The 26549-nt window shown below is 40.6% G+C and overlaps 1 protein-coding gene across 3 annotated transcripts in view; it reads right to left on the minus strand.

Annotated features, from left to right (window-relative positions):
* rev3l (REV3 like, DNA directed polymerase zeta catalytic subunit) overlaps positions 1-26549 on the minus strand; it is a 95852-nt gene that overhangs the window by 11280 nt on the left and 58023 nt on the right. For all 3 annotated transcript variants that reach the window (XM_061894100.1, XM_061894099.1, XM_061894098.1), the window contains 6 exons: positions 22963-23071; positions 15790-15996; positions 15617-15726; positions 12778-12892; positions 4596-4733; positions 327-517 (listed from right to left, as the gene is read on the minus strand). In XM_061894100.1, the coding sequence (XP_061750084.1) occupies positions 327-517; positions 4596-4733; positions 12778-12892; positions 15617-15726; positions 15790-15996; positions 22963-23071 (870 nt within the window). The remainder of the gene's footprint in view (positions 1-326; positions 518-4595; positions 4734-12777; positions 12893-15616; positions 15727-15789; positions 15997-22962; positions 23072-26549) is intronic.

The following is a 26549-nucleotide window of genomic DNA, read 5'->3' on the forward strand; positions in this document are numbered from 1 at the left end:
TGAGATATCAACACACATTTGGTGAGATATCAACACACATTTGGTGAGATATCAACACACATTTGGTGAGATATCAACACACATTTGGTGAGATATCAACACACATTTGGTGAGATATCAACACACATATGGTGAGATATCAACACACATTTGGTGAGATATCAACACACATTTGGTGAGATATCAACACACATTTGGTGAGATATCAACACACATTTGGTGAGATATCAACACACATTTGGTGAGATATCAACACACATTTGGTGAGATATCAACACACACCTGGTGAGATATCAACACACACCTGGTGAGATATCAACACACACCTGGTGAGCTCCAAGGCAGGGACGCAGGCGCCGGGCCGGTAGGAGTCACTGCCCCTGTACTCCTTGGCGAAGGTGAGGTCCTGCATGCTGGCTCGGCCGTCCAGGACCTTCACAGACTGGCGCTGAACAAAGTGTTTGACCTGGCTGATGTCGCGCGTCTCAAAGAGCAGCTTGATGGAACGCTCCAGGATCTGAGGAGGAGCATGAAGGAATCATTAGGAGTAAAACCTGGTCTTCATGAAGGAACCATTAGAAGTAAAACCTGGTCTACATGAAGGAATCATTAGGAGTAAAACCTGGTCTACATGAAGGAACCATTAGAAGTAAAACCTGGTCTACATGAAGGAACCATTAGGGGTTAAACCTGGTCTACATGAAGGAACCATTAGAAGTAAAACCTGGTCTACATGAAGGAATCATTAAGAGTAAAACCTGGTCTACATGAAGGAATCATTAGGAGTAAAACCTGGTCTACATGAAGGAATCATTAGGAGTAAAACCTGGTCTACATGAAGGAATCATTAAGAGTAAAACCTGGTCTACATGAAGGAATCATTAGGAGTAAAACCTGGTCTACATGAAGGAATCATTAGGAGTAAAACCTGGTCTACATGAAGGAACCATTAGAAGTAAAACCTGGTCTACATGAAGGAACCATTTGAAGTAAAACCTGGTCTACATGAAGGAATCATTAAGAGTAAAACCTGGTCTACATGAAGGAATCATTAGGAGTAAAACCTGGTCTACATGAAGGAATCATTAGGAGTAAAACCTGGTCTACATGAAGGAATCATTAAGAGTAAAACCTGGTCTACATGAAGGAATCATTAGGAGTAAAACCTGGTCTACATGAAGGAACCATTAGAAGTAAAACCTGGTCTACATGAAGGAATCATTAGGAGTAAAACCTGGTCTACATGAAGGAACCATTAGAAGTAAAACCTGGTCTACATGAAGGAACCATTTGAAGTAAAACCTGGTCTACATGAAGGAACCATTTGAAGTAAAACCTGGTCTACATGAAGGAATCATTAGGAGTAAAACCTGGTCTACATGAAGGAACCATTAGAAGTAAAACCTGGTCTACATGAAGAAATCATTAGAAGTAAAACCTGGTCTACATGAACGAATCATTAGAAGTAAAACCTGGTCTACATGAAGGAATCATTAGGAGTAAAACCTGGTCTACATGAAGGAACCATTTGAAGTAAAACCTGGTCTACATGAAGGAATCATTAGGAGTAAAACCTGGTCTACATGAAGGAACCATTAGAAGTAAAACCTGGTCTACATGAACGAATCATTAGAAGTAAAACCTGGTCTACATGAAGGAACCAATAGAAGTAAAACCCGGTCTACATGAAGGAACCATTAGAAGTAAAACCTGGTCTACATGAAGAAATCATTAGAAGTAAAACCTGGTCTACATGAACGACTCATTAGAAGTAAAACCTGGTCTACATGAAAAAATCATTAGAAGTAAAACCTGGTCTACATGAAGGAACCATTAGGAGTAAAACCTGGTGTCCATGAACGACTCATTAGAAGTAAAACCTGGTCTACATGAACGACTCATTAGAAGTAAAACCTGGTCTACATGAAAAAATCATTAGAAGTAAAACTTGGTCTACACGAAGGAATCATTAGGAGTAAAACCTGGTCTACATGAAGGAATCATTAGAAGTAAAACCTGGTCTACATGAAGGAATACGATTTTCTTGCGTTTGAATGTTGTCAACCAAATTTTCTATATCAAATTATGCTGAAAATTTCTTTGGAACAAAGTTCAGAGTTTAAAATTAACTGTTAAAAAAACAAATTCAGTGTTTAAAAATTCAGTACAAAAAAATTCAGTTTAAAAAAATGAGAAAAAAAATTCTGTGTAAAATTATTCAGTGTATAAAAATTTGGTATAAATAAATTCAATTTGAAAAACTTCTCTGTATAAAAAATACAGCGTATACAAATTCAATATAAAAATTTTAGTGTAAATAAATTCAATGTCAAAAAATTCAGTGTAAAAAAATTCAGTATACACAAATTCAGTGAAAATAATTCAGTGTATGAAAATTAATTGTGAAAAAAAAAAAATAGGAATAAAAATTCAGTATGAAAAATTTCAGCGCGTAGAAATTCAGTGTATACAAATTCAGTGTAAATAAATTCAGGATAAAAATTTCAGTGTAAAATAAGTAAGGTTATTCAAATTCAGTGTAAAAAATGTAGGGTTTCTAAATTCAGTGTGAAAAAAAAAAACAGTGAGTAAAAATTCAGTGTAAAAAAACAGCGTATACAAATTCAGTATAAAAAAATTCAGTGTAAAAAAATTGAGCGTATAAAAATTCAGTGTAAAAATATAGCGTATACAGATTCGGTATTAAAAATTCAGTGTAAAAAATCATCCGTAAAAAAAAATAGCGTATACAAATTCAGGATAAAACATTCAGTGTAAAATAATTCAGTGTATAAAAATTCAGTGTAAAAAATGTAGAGATTACAAATTCAGTGTAAAAGAAATTCAGTCTAAAAATTCAGTGTAAAAAACATAAAAAAATCAGTGTAAAATAATTCAGTGTGTACGAATTCAGAGTAAATAAATTAAATGTAAAAAAAAATTCAGTGTATAAAAATTCACTGTAAAAAATGTAGCGTACACAAATTTAGTGTAAAAAAAACAGCATTTACAAAAAAAGTCAGTGTAAAATAATTCAGTGTGTACAAATTCAGAGTAAATAAATTAAATGTAAAAAAAAAAAATCAGTGTATAAAAATTCACTGTAAAAAATGTAGCGTATACAAATTTAGTGTAAAAAAAACATAGCGTATACAAAAAAATTCTGTGTAAAATAATTCAGTGTGTACAAATTCAGAGTAAATAAATTAAATGTAAAAAAAAATTCAGTGTAAAAAATGTAGCGTACACAAATTTAGTGTAAAAAAACAGCGTTTACAAAAAAATTCAGTGTAAAATAATTCAGTGTGTACAAATTCAGAGTAAATAAATTAAATATAAAAAAAAAAATTCAGTGTAAAAAATGTAGCATATACAAATTTAGCATAAAAAAACATAGCGTATACAAAAAAATTCTGTGTAAAATAATTCAGTGTGTACAAATTCAGAGCAAATAAATTAAATGTAAAAAAAAATTCAGTGTAAAAAATGTAGCGTATACAAATTTAGTGTAAAAAAAACAGCGTTTACAAAAAAATTCAGTGTAAAATAATTCAGTGTGTACAAATTCAGAGTAAATAAATTAAATGTAAAAAAAAATTCAGTGTAAAAAATGTAGCGTATGCAAATTTAGTGTAAAAAAAACATAGTATTTACAAAAAAAATCTGTGTAAAATAATTTACTGTACAAATTCAGAGTAAATAAATTAAATGTAAAAAAGAATTCAGTGCATAAAAATTCAGTGTAAAAAATATAGCGTATACAAATTTAGCGTAAAATTTTTTGGGTGAAAAATTCAGTGTAAAAAAAAAAAAAAAGCCGAGAAATTTGCAAAAATAATATTAATATGCACATATAATTATAAGCAAAATATATGCTGATTGTCAGAACATTAGGAGAAGATTTTAATATAATTATGATTTATTACTAAACTACAATGTGACACCTTATTTAGCACATCTGAAAAGCAGGTGCAAACTTCCACACACATCCTTGCATATTTGAACTGTCCACATTCAGCAACATCCTTTTATAATTTTATACCGCATGCCTGACGACTTTAGAGTCTGATTAAAACAAATTAAATTGATGCCTTTTGGTGCCTTCAAGTGTTTTTGTTTTGTTTTTTTCCACATCAAATACATGAACATATCTCCTGTATGAAAAATACTTCTTGAAGTATGCATTTTTAAGTACAGCCTCTCCTATCGAGCACACCTTCAACACTGGAAAAAAAATGGTTTCCTTTGTAAATGCCCATAAAAAGTGGTGCATGTCACCTCCATGTTTAAAAACACGACAAAACGCCACAAGTAGGAGCGTGACAACCTGGGCGTGCGGTAAATGAGTGTCTCCATGGTGATGCAAAATCATCATTCAAATAAGGTGCTATGCACTACTTTTCAATTATAATGCGGTCTTAGTCCATCACAGGCAATTTTGTAGTTTGCACTCGCTATTTAGCGCGTGGTATTTAGATCTGAGTGAATGAGGTCTTAAAGACAACAAAAGAGAGAACGTGTGTGTGCGTTGATGACAAAAGGAGAAGGAGAAGAGGTAAAAAAAAAAAAAGCAGACAAAGAGGAGGATGCGTTACCTTGGAAACGGCAGGACAGCCATCGCGGCGCACCGTCTCGATCCCCTTGGCATCGAACACAGGCTCCTTCTGGTCCAGACTCTCGTACATGTAGCCCACGTACCGCTTCTTGGTCTGCAGCACGCAGGGAAGGTACACCTGAAACGTGCACACACACACACAATTTAACACACAGGTTGTTGTGTGTGTGTGTGTGTGTGTGTGTGTGTGTACAGGGAATCCAGAAAGTATTGACAGTGCTTCACTTGTTCCATATTTAGTTTGGTCCTTAGTGTAATAAAGGCATTTTTTTTTGTCCTCAAAATTCTACTAACAATACCCCATAATGACAGAGTGAAAAATTTTTTTTTTCAATTTGCAAGTTTAAAAAAAAAACAACAACAAAGAAAGTACACGTACATATTTGTTTAAAGCGTTTGCTCAAAACTTACTCAATACATTGTTTTTTCATCCAGGATGTTTCTGTACATTGCTGCATTTATCTTTCCTTCTATCCTGACTAGTCTGTATGCAGGTGTGTGTACCTGTAGTAGTGTATGTATGTAAGTGTGTGTACCTGTAGTAGTGTATGTATGCAGGTGTGTGTACCTGTAGTAGTGCATGTATGCAGGTGTGTGTACCTGTAGTAGTGTATGTATGCAGGTGTGTGTACCTGTAGTAGTGTATGTATGCAGGTGTGTGTACCTGTAGTAGTGTATGTATGCAGGTGTGTGTACCTGTAGTAGTGTATGTATGCAGGTGTGTGTACCTGTAGTAGTGTATGTATGCAGGTGTGTGTACCTGTAGTAGTGTATGTATGCAGGTGTGTGTACCTGTAGTAGTGTATGTATGCAGGTGTGTGTACCTGTAGTAGTGTATGTATGCAGGTGTGTGTACCTGTAGTAGTGTATGTATGCGGGTGTGTGTACCTGTAGTAGTGTATGTATGCAGGTGTGTGTACCTGTAGTAGTGTATGTATGCAGGTGTGTGTACCTGTAGTAGTGTATGTATGCAGGTGTGTGTACCTGTAGTAGTGTATGTATGCAGGTGTGTGTACCTGTAGTAGTGTATGTATGCAGGTGTGTGTACCTGTAGTAGTGTATGTATGCGGGTGTGTGTACCTGTAGTAGTGTATGTATGCAGGTGTGTGTCCCTGTAGTAGTGTATGTATGCGGGTGTGTGTACCTGTAGTAGTGTATGTATGCAGGTGTGTGTACCTGTAGTAGTGTATGTATGCAGGTGTGTGTACCTGTAGTAGTGTATGTATGCAGGTGTGTGTACCTGTGGTAGTGTATGTATGCAGGTGTGTGTACCTGTAGTAGTGTTTGTATGCAGGTGTGTGTACCTGTAGTAGTGTATGTATGCTGGTGTGTGTACCTGTAGTAGTGTATGTATGCAGGTGTGTGTACCTGTAGTAGTGTATGTATGCAGGTGTGTGTACCTGTAGTAGTGTATGTATGCAGGTGTGTGTACCTGTAGTAGTGTATGTATGCAGGTGTGTGTACCTGTAGTAGTGTATGTATGCAGGTGTGTGTACCTGTAGTAGTGTATGTATGCAGGTGTGTGTACCTGTAGTAGTGTATGTATGCAGGTGTGTGTACCTGTAGTAGTGTATGTATGCAGGTGTGTGTACCTGTAGTAGTGTATGTATGCAGGTGTGTGTACCTGTAGTAGTGTATGTATGCAGGTGTGTGTACCTGTAGTAGTGTATGTATGCAGGTGTGTGTACCTGTAGTAGTGTATGTATGCAGGTGTGTGTACCTGTAGTAGTGTATGTATGCAGGTGTGTGTACCTGTAGTAGTGTATGTATGCAGGTGTGTGTACCTGTAGTAGTGTATGTATGCAGGTGTGTGTACCTGTAGTAGTGTATGTATGCAGGTGTGTGTACCTGTAGTAGTGTATGCATGCAGGTGTGTGTACCTGTAGTAGTGTATGTATGCAGGTGTGTACCTGTAGTAGTGTATGTATGCAGGTGTGTACCTGTAGTAGTGTATGTATGCAGGTGTGTGTACCTGTAGGAGTGTATGTATGCAGGTGTGTGTACCTGTAGTAGTGTATGTATGCAGGTGTGTGTACCTGTAGTAGTGTATGTATGCAGGTGTGTGTAACTGTAGTAGTGTATGTATGCAGGTGTGTGTACCTGTAGTAGTGTATGTATGCAGGTGTGTGTACCTGTAGTAGTGTATGTATGCAGGTGTGTGTACCTGTAGTAGTGTATGTATGCAGGTGTGTGTACCTGTAGTAGTGTATGTATGCAGGTGTGTGTACCTGTAGTAGTGTATGTATGCATGTGTGTGTACCTGTAGTAGTGTATGTATGCAGGTGTGTGTACCTGTAGTAGTGTATGTATGCAGGTGTGTGTACCTGTAGTAGTGTATGTATGCAGGTGTGTGTACCTGTAGTAGTGTATGTATGCAGGTGTGTGTACCTGTAGTAGTGTATGTATGCAGGTGTGTACCTGTAGTAGTGTATGTATGCAGGTGTGTGTACCTGTAGTAGTGTATGTATGCAGGTGTGTGTACCTGTAGTAGTGTATGTATGCAGGTGTGTGTACCTGTAGTAGTGTATGTATGCAGATGTGTGTACCTGTAGTAGTGTATGTATGCAGGTGTGTACCTGTAGTAGTGTATGTATGCAGGTGTGTGTACCTGTAGGAGTGTATGTATGCAGGTGTGTGTACCTGTAGTAGTGTGTGTATGCAGGTGTGTGTACCTGTAGTAGTGTATGTATGCAGGTGTGTGTACCTGTAGTAGTGTATGTATGCAGGTGTGTGTACCTGTAGTAGTGTATGTATGCAGGTGTGTGTACCTGTAGTAGTGTATGTATGCAGGTGTGTGTACCTGTAGTAGTGTATGTATGCAGGTGTGTGTACCTGTAGTAGTGTATGTACGCAGGTGTGTGTACCTGTAGGAGTGTATGTACGCAGGTGTGTGTACCTGTAGTAGTGTATGTATGCAGGTGTGTGTACCTGTAGTAGTGTATGTATGCAGGTGTGTGTACCTGTAGTAGTGTATGTATGCAGGTGTGTGTACCTGTAGTAGTGTATGTATGCAGGTGTGTGTACCTGTAGTAGTGTATGTATGCAGGTGTGTGTACCTGTAGTAGTGTATGTATGCAGGTGTGTGTACCTGTAGTAGTGTATGTATGCAGGTGTGTGTACCTGTAGTAGTGTATGTATGCAGGTGTGTGTACCTGTAGTAGTGTATGTATGCAGGTGTGTACCTGTAGTAGTGTATGTATGCAGGTGTGTGTACCTGTAGTAGTGTATGTATGCAGGTGTGTGTACCTGTAGTAGTGTATGTATGCAGGTGTGTGTACCTGTAGTAGTGTATGTATGCAGATGTGTGTACCTGTAGTAGTGTATGTATGCAGGTGTGTACCTGTAGTAGTGTATGTATGCAGGTGTGTGTACCTGTAGGAGTGTATGTATGCAGGTGTGTGTACCTGTAGTAGTGTGTGTATGCAGGTGTGTGTACCTGTAGTAGTGTATGTATGCAGGTGTGTGTACCTGTAGTAGTGTATGTATGCAGGTGTGTGTACCTGTAGTAGTGTATGTATGCAGGTGTGTGTACCTGTAGTAGTGTATGTATGCAGGTGTGTGTACCTGTAGTAGTGTATGTATGCAGGTGTGTGTACCTGTAGTAGTGTATGTACGCAGGTGTGTGTACCTGTAGGAGTGTATGTACGCAGGTGTGTGTACCTGTAGTAGTGTATGTATGCAGGTGTGTGTACCTGTAGTAGTGTATGTATGCAGGTGTGTGTACCTGTAGTAGTGTATGTATGCAGGTGTGTGTACCTGTAGTAGTGTATGTATGCAGGTGTGTGTACCTGTAGTAGTGTATGTATGCAGGTGTGTGTACCTGTAGTAGTGTATGTATGCAGGTGTGTGTACCTGTAGTAGTGTATGTATGCAGGTGTGTGTACCTGTAGTAGTGTATGTATGCAGGTGTGTGTACCTGTAGTAGTGTATGTATGCGGGTGTGTGTACCTGTAGTAGTGTATGTATGCAGGTGTGTGTACCTGTAGTAGTGTATGTATGCAGGTGTGTGTACCTGTAGTAGTGTATGTATGCAGGTGTGTGTACCTGTAGTAGTGTATGTATGCAGGTGTGTGTACCTGTAGTAGTGTATGTATGCAGGTGTGTGTACCTGTAGTAGTGTATGTATGCAGGTGTGTGTACCTGTAGTAGTGTATGTATGCAGGTGTGTGTACCTGTAGTAGTGTATGTATGCAGGTGTGTGTACCTGTAGTAGTGTATGTACGCAGGTGTGTGTACCTGTAGTAGTGTATGTACGCAGGTGTGTGTACCTGTAGGAGTGTATGTATGCAGGTGTGTGTACCTGTAGTAGTGTATGTATGCAGGTGTGTGTACCTGTAGTAGTGTATGTATGCAGGTGTGTGTACCTGTAGTAGTGTATGTATGCAGGTGTGTGTACCTGTAGTAGTGTATGTATGCAGGTGTGTGTACCTGTAGTAGTGTATGTATGCAGGTGTGTGTACCTGTAGTAGTGTATGTATGCAGGTGTGTGTACCTGTAGTAGTGTATGTATGCGGGTGTGTGTACCTGTAGTAGTGTATGTATGCAGGTGTGTGTACCTGTAGTAGTGTATGTATGCAGGTGTGTGTACCTGTAGTAGTGTATGTATGCGGGTGTGTGTACCTGTAGTAGTGTATGTATGCAGGTGTGTGTACCTGTAGTAGTGTATGTATGCAGGTGTGTGTACCTGTAGTAGTGTATGTATGCAGGTGTGTGTACCTGTAGTAGTGTATGTATGCAGGTGTGTGTACCTGTAGTAGTGTATGTATGCGGGTGTGTGTACCTGTAGTAGTGTATGTATGCAGGTGTGTGTACCTGTAGTAGTGTATGTATGCAGGTGTGTGTACCTGTAGTAGTGTATGTATGCGGGTGTGTGTACCTGTAGTAGTGTATGTATGCGGGTGTGTGTACCTGTAGTAGTGTGTGTATGCGGGTGTGTGTACCTGTAGTAGTGTATGTATGCAGGTGTGTGTACCTGTAGTAGTGTATGTATGCAGGTGTGTGTACCTGTAGTAGTGTATGTATGCAGGTGTGTGTACCTGTAGTAGTGTATGTATGCAGGTGTGTGTACCTGTAGTAGTGTATGTATGCAGGTGTGTGTACCTGTAGTAGTGTATGTATGCAGGTGTGTGTACCTGTAGTAGTGTATGTATGCAGGTGTGTACCTGTAGTAGTGTATGTATGCAGGTGTGTACCTGTAGTAGTGTATGTATGCAGGTGTGTGTACCTGTAGTAGTGTATGTATGCAGGTGTGTGTACCTGTAGTAGTGTATGTATGCAGGTGTGTGTACCTGTAGTAGTGTATGTATGCAGGTGTGTGTACCTGTAGTAGTGTATGTATGCAGGTGTGTGTACCTGTAGGAGTGTATGTATGCAGGCGTGTGTACCTGTAGTAGTGTATGTATGCAGGTGTGTGTACCCGTAGTAGTGTATGTATGCAGGTGTGTGTACCTGTAGGAGTGTATGTATGCAGGTGTGTGTACCTGTAGTAGTGTATGTATGCAGGTGTGTGTACCTGTAGGAGTGTATGTATGCAGGTGTGTGTACCTGTAGTAGTGTATGTATGCGGGTGTGTGTACCTGTAGTAGTGTATGTATGCAGGTGTGTGTACCTGTAGTAGTGTATGTATGCAGGTGTGTGTACCTGTAGTAGTGTATGTATGCAGGTGTGTGTACCTGTAGTAGTGTAGGTATGCAGGTGTGTGTACCTGTAGTAGTGTATGTATGCAGGTGTGTGTACCTGTAGTAGTGTATGTATGCGGGTGTGTGTACCTGTAGTAGTGTATGTATGCGGGTGTGTGTACCTGTAGTAGTGTATGTATGCGGGTGTGTGTACCTGTAGTAGTGTATGTATGCAGGTGTGTGTACCTGTAGTAGTGTATGTATGCAGGTGTGTGTACCTGTAGTAGTGTATGTATGCAGGTGTGTGTACCTGTAGTCGTGTATGTATGCAGGTGTGTGTACCTGTAGTAGTGTATGTATGCAGGTGTGTGTACCTGTAGTAGTGTATGTATGCAGGTGTGTGTACCTGTAGTAGTGTATGTATGCAGGTGCGTGTACCTGTAGTAGTGTATGTATGCGGGTGTGTGTACCTGTAGTAGTGTATGTATGCGGGTGTGTGTACCTGTAGTAGTGTATGTATGCGGGTGTGTGTACCTGTAGTAGTGTATGTATGCAGGTGTGTGTACCTGTAGTAGTGTATGTATGCAGGTGTGTGTACCTGTAGTAGTGTATGTATGCGGGTGTGTGTACCTGTAGTAGTGTATGTATGCAGGTGTGTGTACCTGTAGTAGTGTATGTATGCAGGTGTGTGTACCTGTAGTCGTGTATGTATGCAGGTGTGTGTACCTGTAGTAGTGTATGTATGCAGGTGTGTGTACCTGTAGTAGTGTATGTATGCAGGTGTGTGTACCTGTAGTAGTGTATGTATGCAGGTGTGTGTACCTGTAGTAGTGTATGTATGCAGGTGTGTGTACCTGTAGTAGTGTATGTATGCAGGTGTGTACCTGTAGTAGTGTATGTATGCAGGTGTGTGTACCTGTAGTAGTGTATGTATGCAGGTGTGTGTACCTGTAGTAGTGTATGTATGCAGGTGTGTGTACCTGTAGTAGTGTATGTATGCAGGTGTGTGTACCTGTAGTAGTGTATGTATGCGGGTGTGTGTACCTGTAGTAGTGTATGTATGCGGGTGTGTGTACCTGTAGTAGTGTATGTATGCGGGTGTGTGTACCTGTAGTAGTGTATGTATGCGGGTGTGTGTGCCTGTAGTAGTGTATGTATGCGGGTGTGTGTACCTGTAGTAGTGTATGTATGCAGGTGTGTGTACCTGTAGTAGTGTATGTATGCAGGTGTGTGTACCTGTAGTAGTGTGTGTATGCAGGTGTGTGTACCTGTAGTAGTGTATGTATGCAGGTGTGTGTACCTGTAGTAGTGTATGTATGCAGGTGTGTGTACCTGTAGTAGTGTATGTATGCAGGTGTGTGTACCTGTAGTAGTGTATGTATGCAGGTGTGTGTACCTGTAGTAGTGTATGTATGCAGGTGTGTGTACCTGTAGTAGTGTATGTATGCAGGTGTGTGTACCTGTAGTAGTGTATGTATGCAGGTGTGTGTACCTGTAGTAGTGTATGTATGCAGGTGTGTGTACCTGTAGTAGTGTATGTATGCAGGTGTGTGTCCCTGTAGTAGTGTATGTATGCAGGTGTGTGTACCTGTAGTAGTGTATGTATGCAGGTGTGAGTACCTGTAGTAGTGTATGTATGCAGGTGTGTGTACCTGTAGTAGTGTATGTATGCAGGTGTGTGTACCTGTAGTAGTGTATGTATGCAGGTGTGTGTACCTGTAGTAGTGTATGTATGCAGGTGTGTGTACCTCTAGTAGTGTATGTATGCAGGTGTGTGTACCTGTAGTAGTGTATGTATGCAGGTGTGTGTACCTCTAGTAGTGTATGTATGCAGGTGTGTGTACCTGTAGTAGTGTATGTATGCAGGTGTGTGTACCTGTAGTAGTGTATGTATGCAGGTGTGTGTACCTGTAGTAGTGTATGTATGCAGGTGTGTGTACCTGTAGTAGTGTATGTATGCAGGTGTGTGTACCTGTAGTAGTGTATGCATGCAGGTGTGTGTACCTGTAGTAGTGTATGCATGCAGGTGTGTGTACCTGTAGTAGTGTATGTATGCAGGTGTGTGTACCTGTAGTAGTGTATGTATGCAGGTGTGTGTACCTGTAGTAGTGTATGTATGCAGGTGTGTGTACCTGTAGTAGTGTATGTATGCAGGTGTGTGTACCTGTAGTAGTGTATGTATGCAGGTGTGTGTACCTGTAGTAGTGTATGTATGCAGGTGTGTGTACCTGTAGTAGTGTATGTATGCAGGTGTGTGTACCTGTAGTAGTGTATGTATGCAGGTGTGTGTACCTGTAGTAGTGTATGTATGCAGGTGTGTGTACCTGTAGTAGTGTATGTATGCAGGTGTGTGTACCTGTAGTAGTGTATGTATGCAGGTGTGTGTATCTGTAGTAGTGTATGTATGCAGGTGTGTGTACCTGTAGTAGTGTATGTATGCAGGTGTGTGTATCTGTAGTAGTGTATGTATGCAGGTGTGTGTACCTGTAGTACACAAGAGCGCTGCACACATTAAATGTGTATTGTGTGTCCGTGACGACATACCTTCTCAAATTTGAGCTTGACAGGTTTCGGGTTGGTTGCAGTCACGGCCTCAGCCATCTCCTGACCAATTTTGAAGGCTTGTTCTTTGGTGGCGCCTTTCAACAACACAAACATGCTGCAAAACACAAAGTGTCCGAATAATTGTATATAAGCGATCGCACAACTTTGTGTTTGCATGATTTCAGTTCGCACCTGTGTAATGTAATCAGAAAATTGTTTATAACTGAGTGCAACAGCTGTTTATGACCACCTCCCCTTAGGAGCAGCTGTGTAATGTAATCAGAAAATGGTTTATGACTGAGTGCAACAGCTGTTTATGACCACCTCCCCTTAGGAGCAGCTGTGTAATGTAATCCGAAAATTGTTTATGACGGAGTGCAACAGCTGTTTATGACCACCTCCCCTTAGGAGCAGCTGTGTAATGTAACGCCGTGGTCCCCAACCAAAATCAAAATCAAATTTTTGGGGGATTTTTTAATTTTTTTTTTAATTAAATCAACATAAAAAACACAATATACACTTACAATTAGTGCACCAACCACAAAAAACTCCCTTTTTCATGACGAAGAAAAAAAAAGAAAAAAAAAGGAATTTGTTTACAAAGTGGTGACCCTCGCCCCATCCTTGTTTGTGAATTACTTAGCATTTTTTGGGAAGCTGCTTTTATACCCAATCATGGCACCCACCTGTTCCCAATTAGCCTGCACACCTGTGGGATGTTCCAAATAAGTGTTTGATGAGCGTTCCTCAACTTTATCCGTATTTATTTCCACCGACATGAGAGCCTGTTTCAGGGTTACGATATTTTTTTTATTTTTCAATAAGTCTCCCAGTTGCTTTCCAGCGATTGTCTTTTTCTCTTTCGTTCTCGCTCGCGCTCTGGCTCCGGCTCCAACCCCGTCCCTCCTCCCGGCTGCTGCTTATAACAGAGCGACGGGTGATCGGATAACCAGGCCCAGGTGGGCCGTCTACGCACCTGTCGCTGATTTCGAGGCCGGTCCTGGCAAAACCCCGCTTCGCTGCAGGCCCGCAGGCCACGCCCCTCCGCAGTTAGCTTCAGAATATCCCGTTTTTATCGTCTTTGGTATGACTCAAAACCTACCAAAATTAATCTGTTATAAAAAAAATATGACTAAAAATGTAATCATATTTGTTTTGCTTTTAATGGTTTTTTAATCACTTTGTCCATCTCATGTTATTATTCGTCTCTCCTCCGACCATTACGAGTATGTGCACATGGACCACGGCCGATTATACGGTTTAGAATGACACCATTTGGCACCAAACCACCACCACAAAACCCAAAAGCATTGAAGTTGTCACCTTGTGTAAAAGGTAAATTAAAAAAGGTATACAACAAATCCTTTTCAACTTATATTCAATTGAATAGACTGCAAATACAAGATATTTCATGTTCACACTGAGAAACTTTGGTATTTTTTGCAAATATTAGCTCATTTGGAATTTGATGCCTGCAACATGTTTCAAAAAAAAGCTGGCACAAGTGGCAAAAAAGAGTGAGAAAGTTGAGGAATGCTCGTCAAAAACTCATTTGTAGACTCTAGCCTTTAAATAGACCTCCTTTTTAGACTAGTTGATCTGCCGCTTCTTTTCTTTCTCCTATGTCCCCCACCTCCCTTGTGGAGGGGGTCCGGTCTGATGACCATGGATGAAGTACTGGCTGTCCAGAGTCGGGACCCAGGATGGACCGCTCGCCTGTGTATCGGTTGGGGACATCTCTACGCTGCTGATCCGCCTCCGCTTGAGATGGTTTCCTGTGGACGGGACTCTCGCTGCCGTCTTGGATCCGCTTTGAACTGAACTCTCGCGGCTGTGTCGGAGCCACTATGGATTGAACTTTCACAGTATCATGTTAGACCCGCTCGACATCCATTGCTTTCTGTCCCCTAGAGGGGGGGGGTTGCCCACATCTGAGGTCCTCTCCAAGGTTTCTCATAGTCAGCATTGTCACTGGCGTCCCACTGGATGTGAATTCTCCCTGCCCACTGGGTGTGAGTTTTCCTTGCCCTTTTGTGGGTTCTTCCGAGGATGTTGTAGTCGTAATGATTTGTGCAGACCTTTGAGACATTTGTGATTTGGGGCTATATAAATAAACATTGATTGATTGATTGATTGATCCTTTTTTCTACCGCACTTGTTCAAGAAATTGCATGATTTATTTTATTTTATTTTTTTTAGGGCTTGCCCTCCTGGGGGTTCTTCAGACCACCGAGCACCGACATGAGAGCCTGTTTCAGGGTTACGATATTTTTTTTATTTTTCAATAAGCCTCCCAGTTGCTTTCCAGCGATTGTCTTTTTCTCTTTTGTTCTCGCTCGCGCTCTGGCTCCGGCTTCAACCCCGTCTCTCCTCCCGGCTGCTGCTTATAACAGAGCGACGGGTGATCGGATAACCAGGCCCAGGTGGGCCGTCTACGCACCTGTCGCTGATTTCGAGGCCGGTCCTGGCAAAACCCCGCTTCGCTGCAGGCCCGCAGGCCACGCCCCTCCACACTTAGCTTCAGAATATCAACGTTACCCCCAATTATTTACTTTTTTTTTTTTTTTAATTGATCTCAACTCTGTACACTGCTGCTGGAATTTTAATTTTCCTGAAGGAATCAATAAAGTACTATCTATCTATCTGTTATTACAAAGAATACGAGACCTATTATACTCTAGTAATGTTGGTCTTACTTCAAAATGCACGTGTTTAGTGTTGAAAAAAAAAAAATGCTATGGCTCTTACGGAAATACATTTGAAAATATTTGGATTCTCGGCTCTCGCAGGTAAAAAAGGTTCCCGACCTAAGCCCAGGACAAGAAAGAGAGGACTGTACCTGTCGGTGTCTCCGTACACAACCCGCGCTCCCCATTTCTTGGTGTCGTTGACCAGCTTGATGGCTCTCTCCAGCGTCTCCCTGGCTTTGTGGACGATGCTGTCCCCCACCTGGAGAGCGACAGAATCCAGACGTGAGGCGCGGGCCTCACACTTCCTGCTTGCGGGACTCACCTCCACGCTGGGCATGCGCCCCGAGTAGTTGGCGGCGGTGTAGCCGAAGGTGACGTTGGCGATGAGTTTGAGTCCCAGCTGACGGGCGTCCAGCAGCTTGGTGAGCGCTTTGTCCTGCTTGTAGGCTCTCATGGACTGCTTGACCATGATGCGCGTCTGCAGGATTTCTTCCAGCATGCTGGGGAGGACGCCTTTACGCACCGAGGCCTGCAAGTCCACATAAAACCAGACACTCTTTTCATATTTACTGCTGACTTGGAGCAGCAACGTGCCGAGAACCGAGCTAAAAGTCCTGCTCAAAAGTGTACGTCCACTATAAAGAACATGATGTCATGGCCGTCTTGACTTTCCAATCATCAATCTCCGCCAAGACGCCACTTTGGTCACTTGATTGACATCAAAGGTGGGTACACAGGACCCCGAGAACACACTAATGGATTATTTATAAAAACATTTGATTTAAAACTACCAGATCTCATCCAACTCAAGACTGCCCAAATGATTTATAAAGCAAGTAAAGATTTACTTCCAACAGAAGATTTTTACAAAGAGAAGGGAATTATAATTTAAGAGGAGAACTACTTTTTAAGATCCAATATTGTAGAACAACGCAGAAACGAATGAGTATAACAATAGCAGGGGTTAAAATATGGAACTGTTTAAAGGATGAAATAAAACACAGCACCAACATAAACCAGTTTAAAAAGCTTTTTAAATCATTTATTATTAGTAAATATAAGAAAGAAGAGCAAACATTGTTTTAGAAAGACAATAATATATAATATGTATATAAATACAATTTAGGATTTCATAATTATACATATAGGTTATATTAAAATGTATATATTACCACTTTATATGGAATTTAAATGAATTGTGTATGTATAATGTATGTATGTATGTGTGTATATGTGTATGTATATGTATATATATATATATGTGTGTGTATGTATGTATGTGTATATGTATATATATATGTGTGTGTATGTATATGTATATATATATATATATAAGTGTACAAATGTATATGTTTGATTTAAATGTTAAACTATGTATATGAGACGTGTGCTACATATATGTTGCTTATATATTGTTTAAAAAAAAAAAAAGTAATATAAGTGAAGCATGTTTTAGATTTTATATATTTTGAAGCTTGTTCTTGTTGTGATGGGGTAGGTTTATATAAGCGTTGCTTCAACCTACACCCTTTCGGCTCAATCATTGCTCAAATGAGTGTTTTTTGTTTTTTTTTGTTTTTTGTTTTTCTTTTCTTGTTGTTGTTCTTTGTTTTATGTGAAGATTGCCGAAATAAAATACATTGATTGATGAAAGGTGGGTAGTAACGCGCTACATTTACTTGAGTAACTTTTGGTATAAATCGTACTTTTACGAGTAGTTTTTATGCGACATACTTTTACTTGAGTATATTTATAGAGAAGAAACGCTACTTTTACTCCCCTCCATTTATCTACATTCAGCTCGCTACTCGCTACTTTTTTTTAATCGATCTATTCATGTTTGTTTTGGTTCATGACAGAGCTTCAAAGTAGAATCCACACATTAGATTGGATTAGATAGTAGATAGTACTTTATTTATTCCGTCAGGAAAATTAAAATTTTCAGCACAATCCCATTCAAGTTTAGACAAACATTACAGGGAGACAGAACAGGATCGCTGACGGGTCTGCCGGCTTCCAGCGCCCCTTACAAAAAAGATGAGATAAAGGTAAACAAAGGGGGTATTTATTGCCACCTTTCCCAACTTCTTTGTCACGTGTTGCTGGCATCAAATCCTAAAGTTACTGATTATTTGTAAACAAAACTACATAAAACAAGAATGGGAAAGAATTCCACTTTCAAAGCTTCGACAATTAGTTTCCTCAGTTCCCAAACGTTTATTGAGTGTTGTTAAAAGAAAAGGTGATGTAACACAGTGGTGAACATGCCCTTTCCCAACTACTTTGGCACGTGTTGCAGCTATGAAATTCTAAAGTTAATGATTATTTGCGGGCTTCACAGTGGCAGAGGGGTTAGTGCGTCTGCCTCACAATACGAAGTTCCTGCAGTCCTGGGTTCAAATCCAGGCTCGGGATCTTTCTGTGTGGAGTTTGCATGTTCTCCCCGTGAATGCGTGGGTTCCCTCCGGGTACTCCGGCTTCCTCCCACTTCCAAAGACATGCACCTGGGGATAGGTTGATTGGCAACACTAAAAATTGGCCCTAGTGTGTGAATGTGAGTGTGAATGTTGTCTGTCTATCTGTGTTGGCCCTGCGATGAGGTGGCGACTTGTCCAGGGTGTACCCCGCCTTCCGCCCGATTGTAGCTGAGATAGGCGCCAGCGCCCCCGCGACCCCGAAAGGGAATAAGCGGTAGAAAATGGGATGGGATGGGGGATGATTATTTGCCCAAAAAAAATAGTTTATCAGTTTGAACATCAAATATGTTGTCTTTGTAGCATATTCAACTGAATATGGGTTGAAATTTATTAGCAAATCATTGTATTCTGTTTATATTTACATCTAACACAATTTCCCAACTCATATGGAAACGGGGTTTGGAAGTAAGTAAACAACTGGTGTAACGAAAGGATGCAGATTTAAATGGTGCACTGGTAAGTGTGTTTACTATATGGATTAGTAACAATATCACTGCAAAGACTTTCAAAATGTGCACTTAATTCTTACTATACTCACTGTCACCACGTTTTGAGCAAATCAATGTCTTGCAGTTTAGTAAAACCTTTTAAAAAAAAACTTCCTGTGTGACAAATTGCCTTTGTAGCCAAATATTGTGGTTTTTTATTTATGCAATCAAATAACTTGTGATTAGTCACGATTAAACAAAGTTAAAGTAGCAATGATAGTCACACACACACTAGGTGTGGCGAAATTAATCTCTGCATTTGATCCATCACCCTTGTTCACCCCCTGGGAGGTGATCAAAAGAAGATTAAAATAAAATTTAAAAAATCGGTCTTTGCCTGGGCCCTGGGGAGGAGGTGCAGACTGAGGCCAAGGGGAAAAAAAAAAAAAAAAAAAAACCTCATAACCATGGCACACATCCCTCTTCCATGTGTGTAAGAGGGAAACATCAAACATCAACATCATGCCTGCCTTTCACCAATCAAATGCAGTCACTGGTGACGTTGGACCAATCAAACAGAGCCGGGCGGTCACATGACCCGACTTAAACATGTTGAAAAACGTATTGGGGTGTTACCATTTAGATTAGATTAGATTAGATAGTACTTTATTTATTCCGTCAGGAGAGTTCCTTCAGGAAAATTAAAATTTTCAGCACAATCCCATTCAAGTTTAGACAAACATTACAGGGAGACAGAACAGGATCGCTGACGGGTCTGCCCGGCTTCCAGACCCCCCTTACAAAAAAGATGAGATAAAGGTAAACAAAGGGGGGGGGGTTGGGGGGGGGGGGGGAAATAGAAGATTAAAATAAAATTTAAAAAATCGGTCTTTGCCTGGGCCCTGGGGAGGAGGTGCAGACTGAGGCCAAGGGGGAAAAAAAAACAAAAAAAAAACCTCATAACCATTGCACACATCCCTCTTCCATGTGTGGAAGAGGGAAACATCAAACATCAACATCATGCCTGCGTTTCACCAATCAAATGCAGTCACTGGTGACGTTGGACCAATCAAACAGAGCCGGGCGGTCACATGACCCGTTTTATACAAGTTGAAAAACGTATTGGGGTGTTACCATTTAGATTAGATTAGATTAGATAGTACTTTATTTATTCCGTCAGGAGAGTTCCTTCAGGAAAATTAAAATTTTCAGCACAATCCCATTCAAGTTTAGACAAACATTACAGGGAGACAGAACAGGATCGCTGACGGGTCTGCCCGGCTTCCAGCGCCCCCTTACAAAAAAGATGAGATAAAGGTAAACAAAGGGGGGGGGGAGAAAAAAATAGAAGATTAAAATAAAATTTAAAAAATCGGTCTTTGCCTGGGCCCTGGAGAGGAGGTGCAGACTGAGGCCAAGGGGGAAAAAAAACAAAAAAAAAAAACCTCATAACCATGGCACACATCAAACATCAACATCATGCCTGCGTTTCACCAATCACATGCAGTCACTGGTGACGTTGGACCAATCAAACAGAGCCGGGCGGTCACATGACCCGACTTAAACAAGTTGACAAACTTATTGGGGTGTTACCATTTAGTGGTCAATTGTACGGAATATGTACTGTACTGTGCAATCTACTAATAAAAATATCAATCAATCAATCAATCAAAAGCCTAAAGACTGATCGCACAGTTCCTGTCTTCACAATAAAAGCGCCGCTCCATCGCGCCTGCGCTAACAAAATAAGAGTCTCCGAAAGCCAGCACAAACAAACTAGCAAGCTACGGAGTTTGCCGCCAATGTATTTCTTGTAAAGTGTATAAAAACGAATATGGAAGCTGGACAAATAAGATGCCAAAAACCAACGACTTTCATGTGGTATTAAACAGAAAAGAGGAACTTTTTTTCTCCTCCATTTGAAAACGTGGACATTATCAGCACTATACTGTCTGATTCCAATCAATGCAAGTCATCAGAATCAGGTAACTTATATCAACTTATATTCTTGTCTTCATGAAAGATAGGAATCTATATGTTAAACATGCATGTATATTCATTAAAACACCTTCAACATGTCAACAAAAACGGCAAAATAAATAAATATAAATTATATACTGTATATATAAATGTATGTATATATATATATATATTGTATATATGATATATGTATATATGAGGTAGATCACCTCGACTTGGTCATTTATTAAGTAATTGATAAACGTTGAAAAACTTATTGGGGTTTTACCATTTAGTGGTCAATTGTAGGGAATATGTACTGTACTGTGCAATCTACTAATAAAAGTATCAATCAATCAATCAATCAAATCAATGAATGCCTACTGAGCCTATGGTGCTGTTAAGTTATTGTGGCTCAATGTGCCATTTTTTATTTTATTTTAATGTACTATTATTTAATATATATTATTGTTTTAGTTGCTTAAGAGATATTCCTGGCTCTGAATTTGCTCATTGCTATTTTTTATGTTTTTGTGCATTACTAGTTGCCGTAATCAGGTTACTCATCAGTACTTGAGTAGTTTTTTCACAACATACTTTTTACTTTTACTCAAGTAAATATTTGGGTGACTACTCCTTACTTTTACTTGAGTAATACATCTCTAAAGTAACTGTACTCTTACTTGAGTACAATTTCCGGCTACTTTACCCACCTCTGATTGACATTCACGCCACCCCGAGGGTCTTGTCTTGACAAAGCTTCCGAACTATGGGAGATCGGGCTTTACCCTCCGCCGCACTGAGTCTGTCGAACGCTCCGGTATAGCTCGGTTGGTAGAGCGGCCGTGTCAGCAACTTGAGGGTTGCAGGTTCGGCCGTTGTGTCCTTGGGCAAGACACTTTACCCACCTGCTCCCAGTGCCACCCACACTGGTTTAAACGTAACTGAGATATTGGGTTTCACTATGTAAAAACGCTTTGAGTCACTTGAGAAAAGCGCTGTATAAATATAATTCACTTCCCTGACCACCTGAGGGCACCACAGACTGTGGATGCTTTTAAAAAAAGATCTTTTTTTTTTTTTAGATATATGTGTGCTAGTTGTAGCTAATAGGGTGTTTCAGTTTTCATTTTTGTATTATTTATTTTACTTGTTGGGGGGCAGCTATTTGTGGTTCTAGCGTTGTTTTGTTTTTGTGTTTTTTTTAAATGCACTGTAGCACTTGGAGGTTGTTTGCTCAATGTAAAGTGCTTTTACAAATAAAATCTAGTATTATTATTATTATTGTGAGATGACGCTGGCTGCTGCCGGATGATTATTAAGAAAAAACGACCGACAGAAAGGCCGGAGACACTTTATATTTCAACCGGAGCTCCCGTCAAAACTCTAAAGACGGTTCCTGTCTTCACGATAAAAGCCGCGCTTCATCCTGCCTGCGCTATCAAAATAAGAGTCTCAGAAAGCTAGCAAGCTAGTCAATATATTTCTTGTAAAGTGTATAAAATAAGAGTATGGAAGCTGGACAAAAAAGTACAACTACAACGACTTTTTTCCTACACTTTGAACCCCGCGGCTAATTTATGGATTTTTCTTTGCTAAAGGACATAATACACACTAAAAACGTGTTTTTACATTGTGATATGGCGCCATCTTTTGGACGAGTTAGCTTACAGCATTTGTCCTTCCACTGAGTGCTTTCAACAGGAAGTAGAGTCTTCCGGCCATCCATAGCGTTTCTACTTGTATAGATTCTCCATTCATCAGTCCGAGCAAGGTTTGCAAGTTTTACAATACAACTAAAACTATTCAGACTTACTAAAACGTCCCATGTGTGACGTCTGTAGGACTGTTTTCACGCATATTTGAACGTGCTATTGTAGCGTAATGAAGGTAGCGTCGTTAGCGTTGCGTAATATGCTAACAGTGTCTGTGTTAGTATTATTAACGTACAACTATGTTATTTTTGTGTTGTAAAAATTGAGTCCGTTTAGCTGATCGGAGGGCTAGCTTGCGCAGATATCGGGTCCATGACTTCTGTTTTGTTTGATCAGCCGTTTTACTGCCCTGTTACCGGCACCGTTTGGAAACAATTAAGGTACGTAAATAAACATTTACATATATAAATATTCATTTTGCAAATATATCTGCGACTAATAGTCCATTGAGGCTAATATATGGGGAAAAAACCCCATAAAAATTTAGTGGGTGTGGCTTAATTATACAGAAAATACGGTAGTTCTCGTATGTCTCCCACAAAATGGCTAGTTTTGTGGACTTAAACAAGATAGCAAACATATATGGAGCAGTTGGCACCTGCAGCTACTCATATCCTTACAATGGATCCATTAAAAAAATTATAATAAGCGGGCATCTGGTCAGGGGAAGACCCAGGACACGTTGGGAAGACTATGTCCCCCTGCTGGCCTGGGAACGCCTCGGGATCCCCCGGGAGGAGCTGGACCAAGTGGCCAGTGGAGAAGGAAGTCCGGGCTTCCCTGCTTAGGCTGCTGCCCCCGCGACCCCCAGGAAAACCATGAAAAAAACTGCATTTTTGCTCTAAATTGAATAATCTTCTTTAAGTTCCAGTGTGAAGGAGTGAGGTGGAAGTCAGCCGTAGGGGCGTGGTCATACCTTGACGTAGGCGACGCCATTGGGTGACACGGTGATGTCATCACGGAGCTGGTAGAGGAGCTCCGGGGGAACCCGCAGGGAGGTGCAGCCGAACTTGAACTCGTCCGTGCTGGAAGAGGAACCAGGAATATTTTTTCATTCTTCATCACTTCATCTTCAGCAGAGTCACACATCTTTAAAGTCAGGGATACTAGTGAGGTGTTTCATAACTCTAATACAAGGGTGTCCGAACTAGTCTTGTCCCCATAGCAATATTTTGGTACCGAAACGTATTTCCGTACTTTTCCAAATAAAGGGGACCACAAAAAAAAATGTCATTATTGTCTTTATTGTAACAACAAAATGTTAGTGTACATAAAACATATGTTTATTATTGTTATTTAGTCATTCAATAAAATGTTGAACATACTAGAGAACTTGTCTTTTAGTAGTAAGTAAACAAACAAAGACTCCTAATTAGTCTGCAGTAACACATTGTCTCATTTTTACACCTATCATTTTATAAAGGACAAACTGTAAAAATTGATTATTAATCCACTTATTCATTTACTGTTAATATCTGCTTATTTTCTCTTTTAACATGTTCTATCTACACTTCTGTTAAAATGTAATAATCACTTATTTTTCTCTTCTTTGATACTTGACATTAGTTTTGGATGATACCACACATTTAGGTATCGATCCGATACCAATTAGTTACAGGATCATACAATAAAATATAATACCTAGTAAACCAATTATAATATGGTTAAGAAATACTGATATAAAGGGTAGGTGTCGCGTTGTTTTCTGTTTGAACATGTTCTATCTACACTTCTGTTCAAATGTAATAATCACTTATTCTTCTCTTCTTTGATACTTGACGATACCACACATTTAGGTATAGATCCGATACCAGGTAGTTACAGGATCATACAATAAAATATAATACCTAGTAAACCAATTATAATATGGTTAAGAAATACTGATATAAAGGGTAGGTGTCGCGTTATTTTCTGTTTGAACATGTTCTATCTACACTTCTGTTCAAATGTAATAATCACTTATTCTTCTCTTCTTTGATACTTGACGATACCACACATTTAGGTATAGATCCGATACCAAGTAGTTACAGGATCATACAATAAAATATAATTCCTAATAAACCAATTATAATATGGTTAAGAAATACTGATATAAAGGGTAGGTGTCGCATTGTTTTCTGTTTGAACATGTTTTATCTACACTTCTGTTAAAATGTAATAATCACTTATTCTTCTCTTCTTTGATACTTGACATTAGTTTTGGTTTATACCACACATTTAAGTATGGATCCGATACCAGGTAGTTACAGGATCATACAATAAAATATGATACCTAGTAAACCAATTATAATATGGTTAAGAAATACTGATATAAAGGGTAGGTGTCGCGTTGTTTTCTGTTTGAACATGTTCTATCTACACTTCTGTTCAAATGTAATAATCACTTATTCTTCTCTTCTTTGATACTTGACGTTAGTTTTGGGTGATACCACACATGTAGGTATGGATCCGATACCAAGTAGTTACAGGATCATACATTGGTCATATTCAAAGTCCTCATGTGTCCAGGGACGTATTTACTGACTTTATAAACATAATATGAATTTTTTAAAAAGGATAAAAAAATATCGATGTAATCATAGCAGTATCCAGAAGATACGCTCTTGTACTTGGTATCATTACAGTGGATGTCAGGTGTAGATCCACCCATGGCGTTTGTTTACATTGTGACGGCGGTGAGCTAATGTATCCTCCTACGGTGTGTAGTGAAGCATGTTTAGCTATTCCTCGTCCTCCAGTGATAATGCTACTTGTAAAAAACGTACTTTATTTGTCACCATAGGCCTGCAGCGAAGCAGGATGGCCCACCTGGGCCTTGTTATCCAATCACCTGTCACTCTGTATAAGCAGCAAGACGGGTGGAAAGAGGTTGTTGGGAGTGAGAGCACGAGCGGGACGGAAACAGACAAACCCTTGCTGAAACGCAACCCAGAGACTGTAGTCAACATGAAACGGGCTTGGTGGTCTGGAGAACCCACTGGAAGACAGAGTCAAGAATTTGGCGCCCAACCAAGCCGGACCAACTGAGCCGATGGAAGCCGACCACCTGACCGCCAACAAATGGCCCAGCAGGGCCAAATCCTACAGGCGCTGGCGGACCGGGTGAGAACGTCGTCCAGCTGTCCATAGCGTTTCTACTCGTATGGATTCCTCGTTTATCACTACGGGCAACGTTTGTATGTTTTACAATACAACTAAAACAATTCATACTTACTAAACTAACCCACGAGTGATGTCTGTAGGAGCGTTTTGGTGCATATTTGTACGTGATATCGTAACGTAATGAAGCTAGCGTTGTTAGCATTAGCTAATATGCTAACACATTTACGAGTGTCTTTGTTAGTATTATTAACTTAGAATAGCATTATTATTTTTACTGTTGATTGAGCTTGGTAAGTTATATATATATATATATAGCCCTGCAATGAGGTGACAACTTGTCCAGGGTGTACCCCGCCTTCCGCCCGATTGTAGCTGACATAGGCGCCAGCGCCCCCCGCAACCGCAAAAGGGAATAAGCGGTAGGAAATGGATGGATGGATGGATGGATATATAGCCCTGCAATGAGGTGGCGACTTGTCCAGGGTGTACCCCGCCTTCCGCCCGATTGTAGCTGAGATAGACGCCAGCGCCCCCCGCAACCGCAAAAGGGAATAAGTGGTAGAAAATGGATGAATGGATATATAGCCCTGCAATGAGGTGGCGACTTGTCCAGGGTGTACGCCGCCTTCCGCCCGATTGTAGCTGAGATAGGCGTCAGCGCCCCCCGCGACCCCGAAACGAATAAGCGGTAGAAAATGGATGGATGGATATATAGCCCTGCAATGAGATAGCAACTTGTCCAGGGTGTACCCCGCCTTCCGCCCGATTGTAGCTGAGATAGGCGCCAACGCCCCCCGCGACCCCAAAAAGGGAATAAGCGGTAGGAAATGGATGGATGGATGGAAGGATATATAGCCCTGCAATGAGGTGGCGACTTGTCCAGGGTGTACCCCGCCTTCCGCCCGATTGTAGCTGAGATAGGCGCCAGCGCCCCCCGCAACCGCAAAAGGGAATAAGTGGTAGGAAATGGATGGATGGATGGATGGATGGATATATAGCCCTGCAATGAGGTGGCGACTTGTCCAGGGTGTACCCCGCCTTCCGCCCGATTGTAGCTGAGATAGGCGCCAGCGCCCCCCGCAACCGCAAAAGGGAATAAGTGGTAGAAAATGGATGGATGGAAAAATAGCCCTGCAATGAGGTGGCGACTTGTCCAGGGTGTACCCCGCCTTCCGCCCGATTGTAGCTGAGATAGGCGCCAGCGCCCCCCCCCCCCGACCCCAAAAGGGAATAAGCGGTAGAAAATGGATGGATGGATATATAGCCCTGCAATGAGGTAATGACTTGTCCAGGGTGTACCCCGACTTCCGCCCGATTGTAGCTGAGATAGGCGCCAGCGCCCCCCGCGCAACCGCAAAAGGGAATAAGCGGTAGGAAATGGATGGATGGATATATAGCCCT

This window comes from Nerophis ophidion, linkage group LG03 (genome assembly GCF_033978795.1).
Source record: "Nerophis ophidion isolate RoL-2023_Sa linkage group LG03, RoL_Noph_v1.0, whole genome shotgun sequence".
Lineage (NCBI taxonomy): Eukaryota > Metazoa > Chordata > Actinopteri > Syngnathiformes > Syngnathidae > Nerophis > Nerophis ophidion.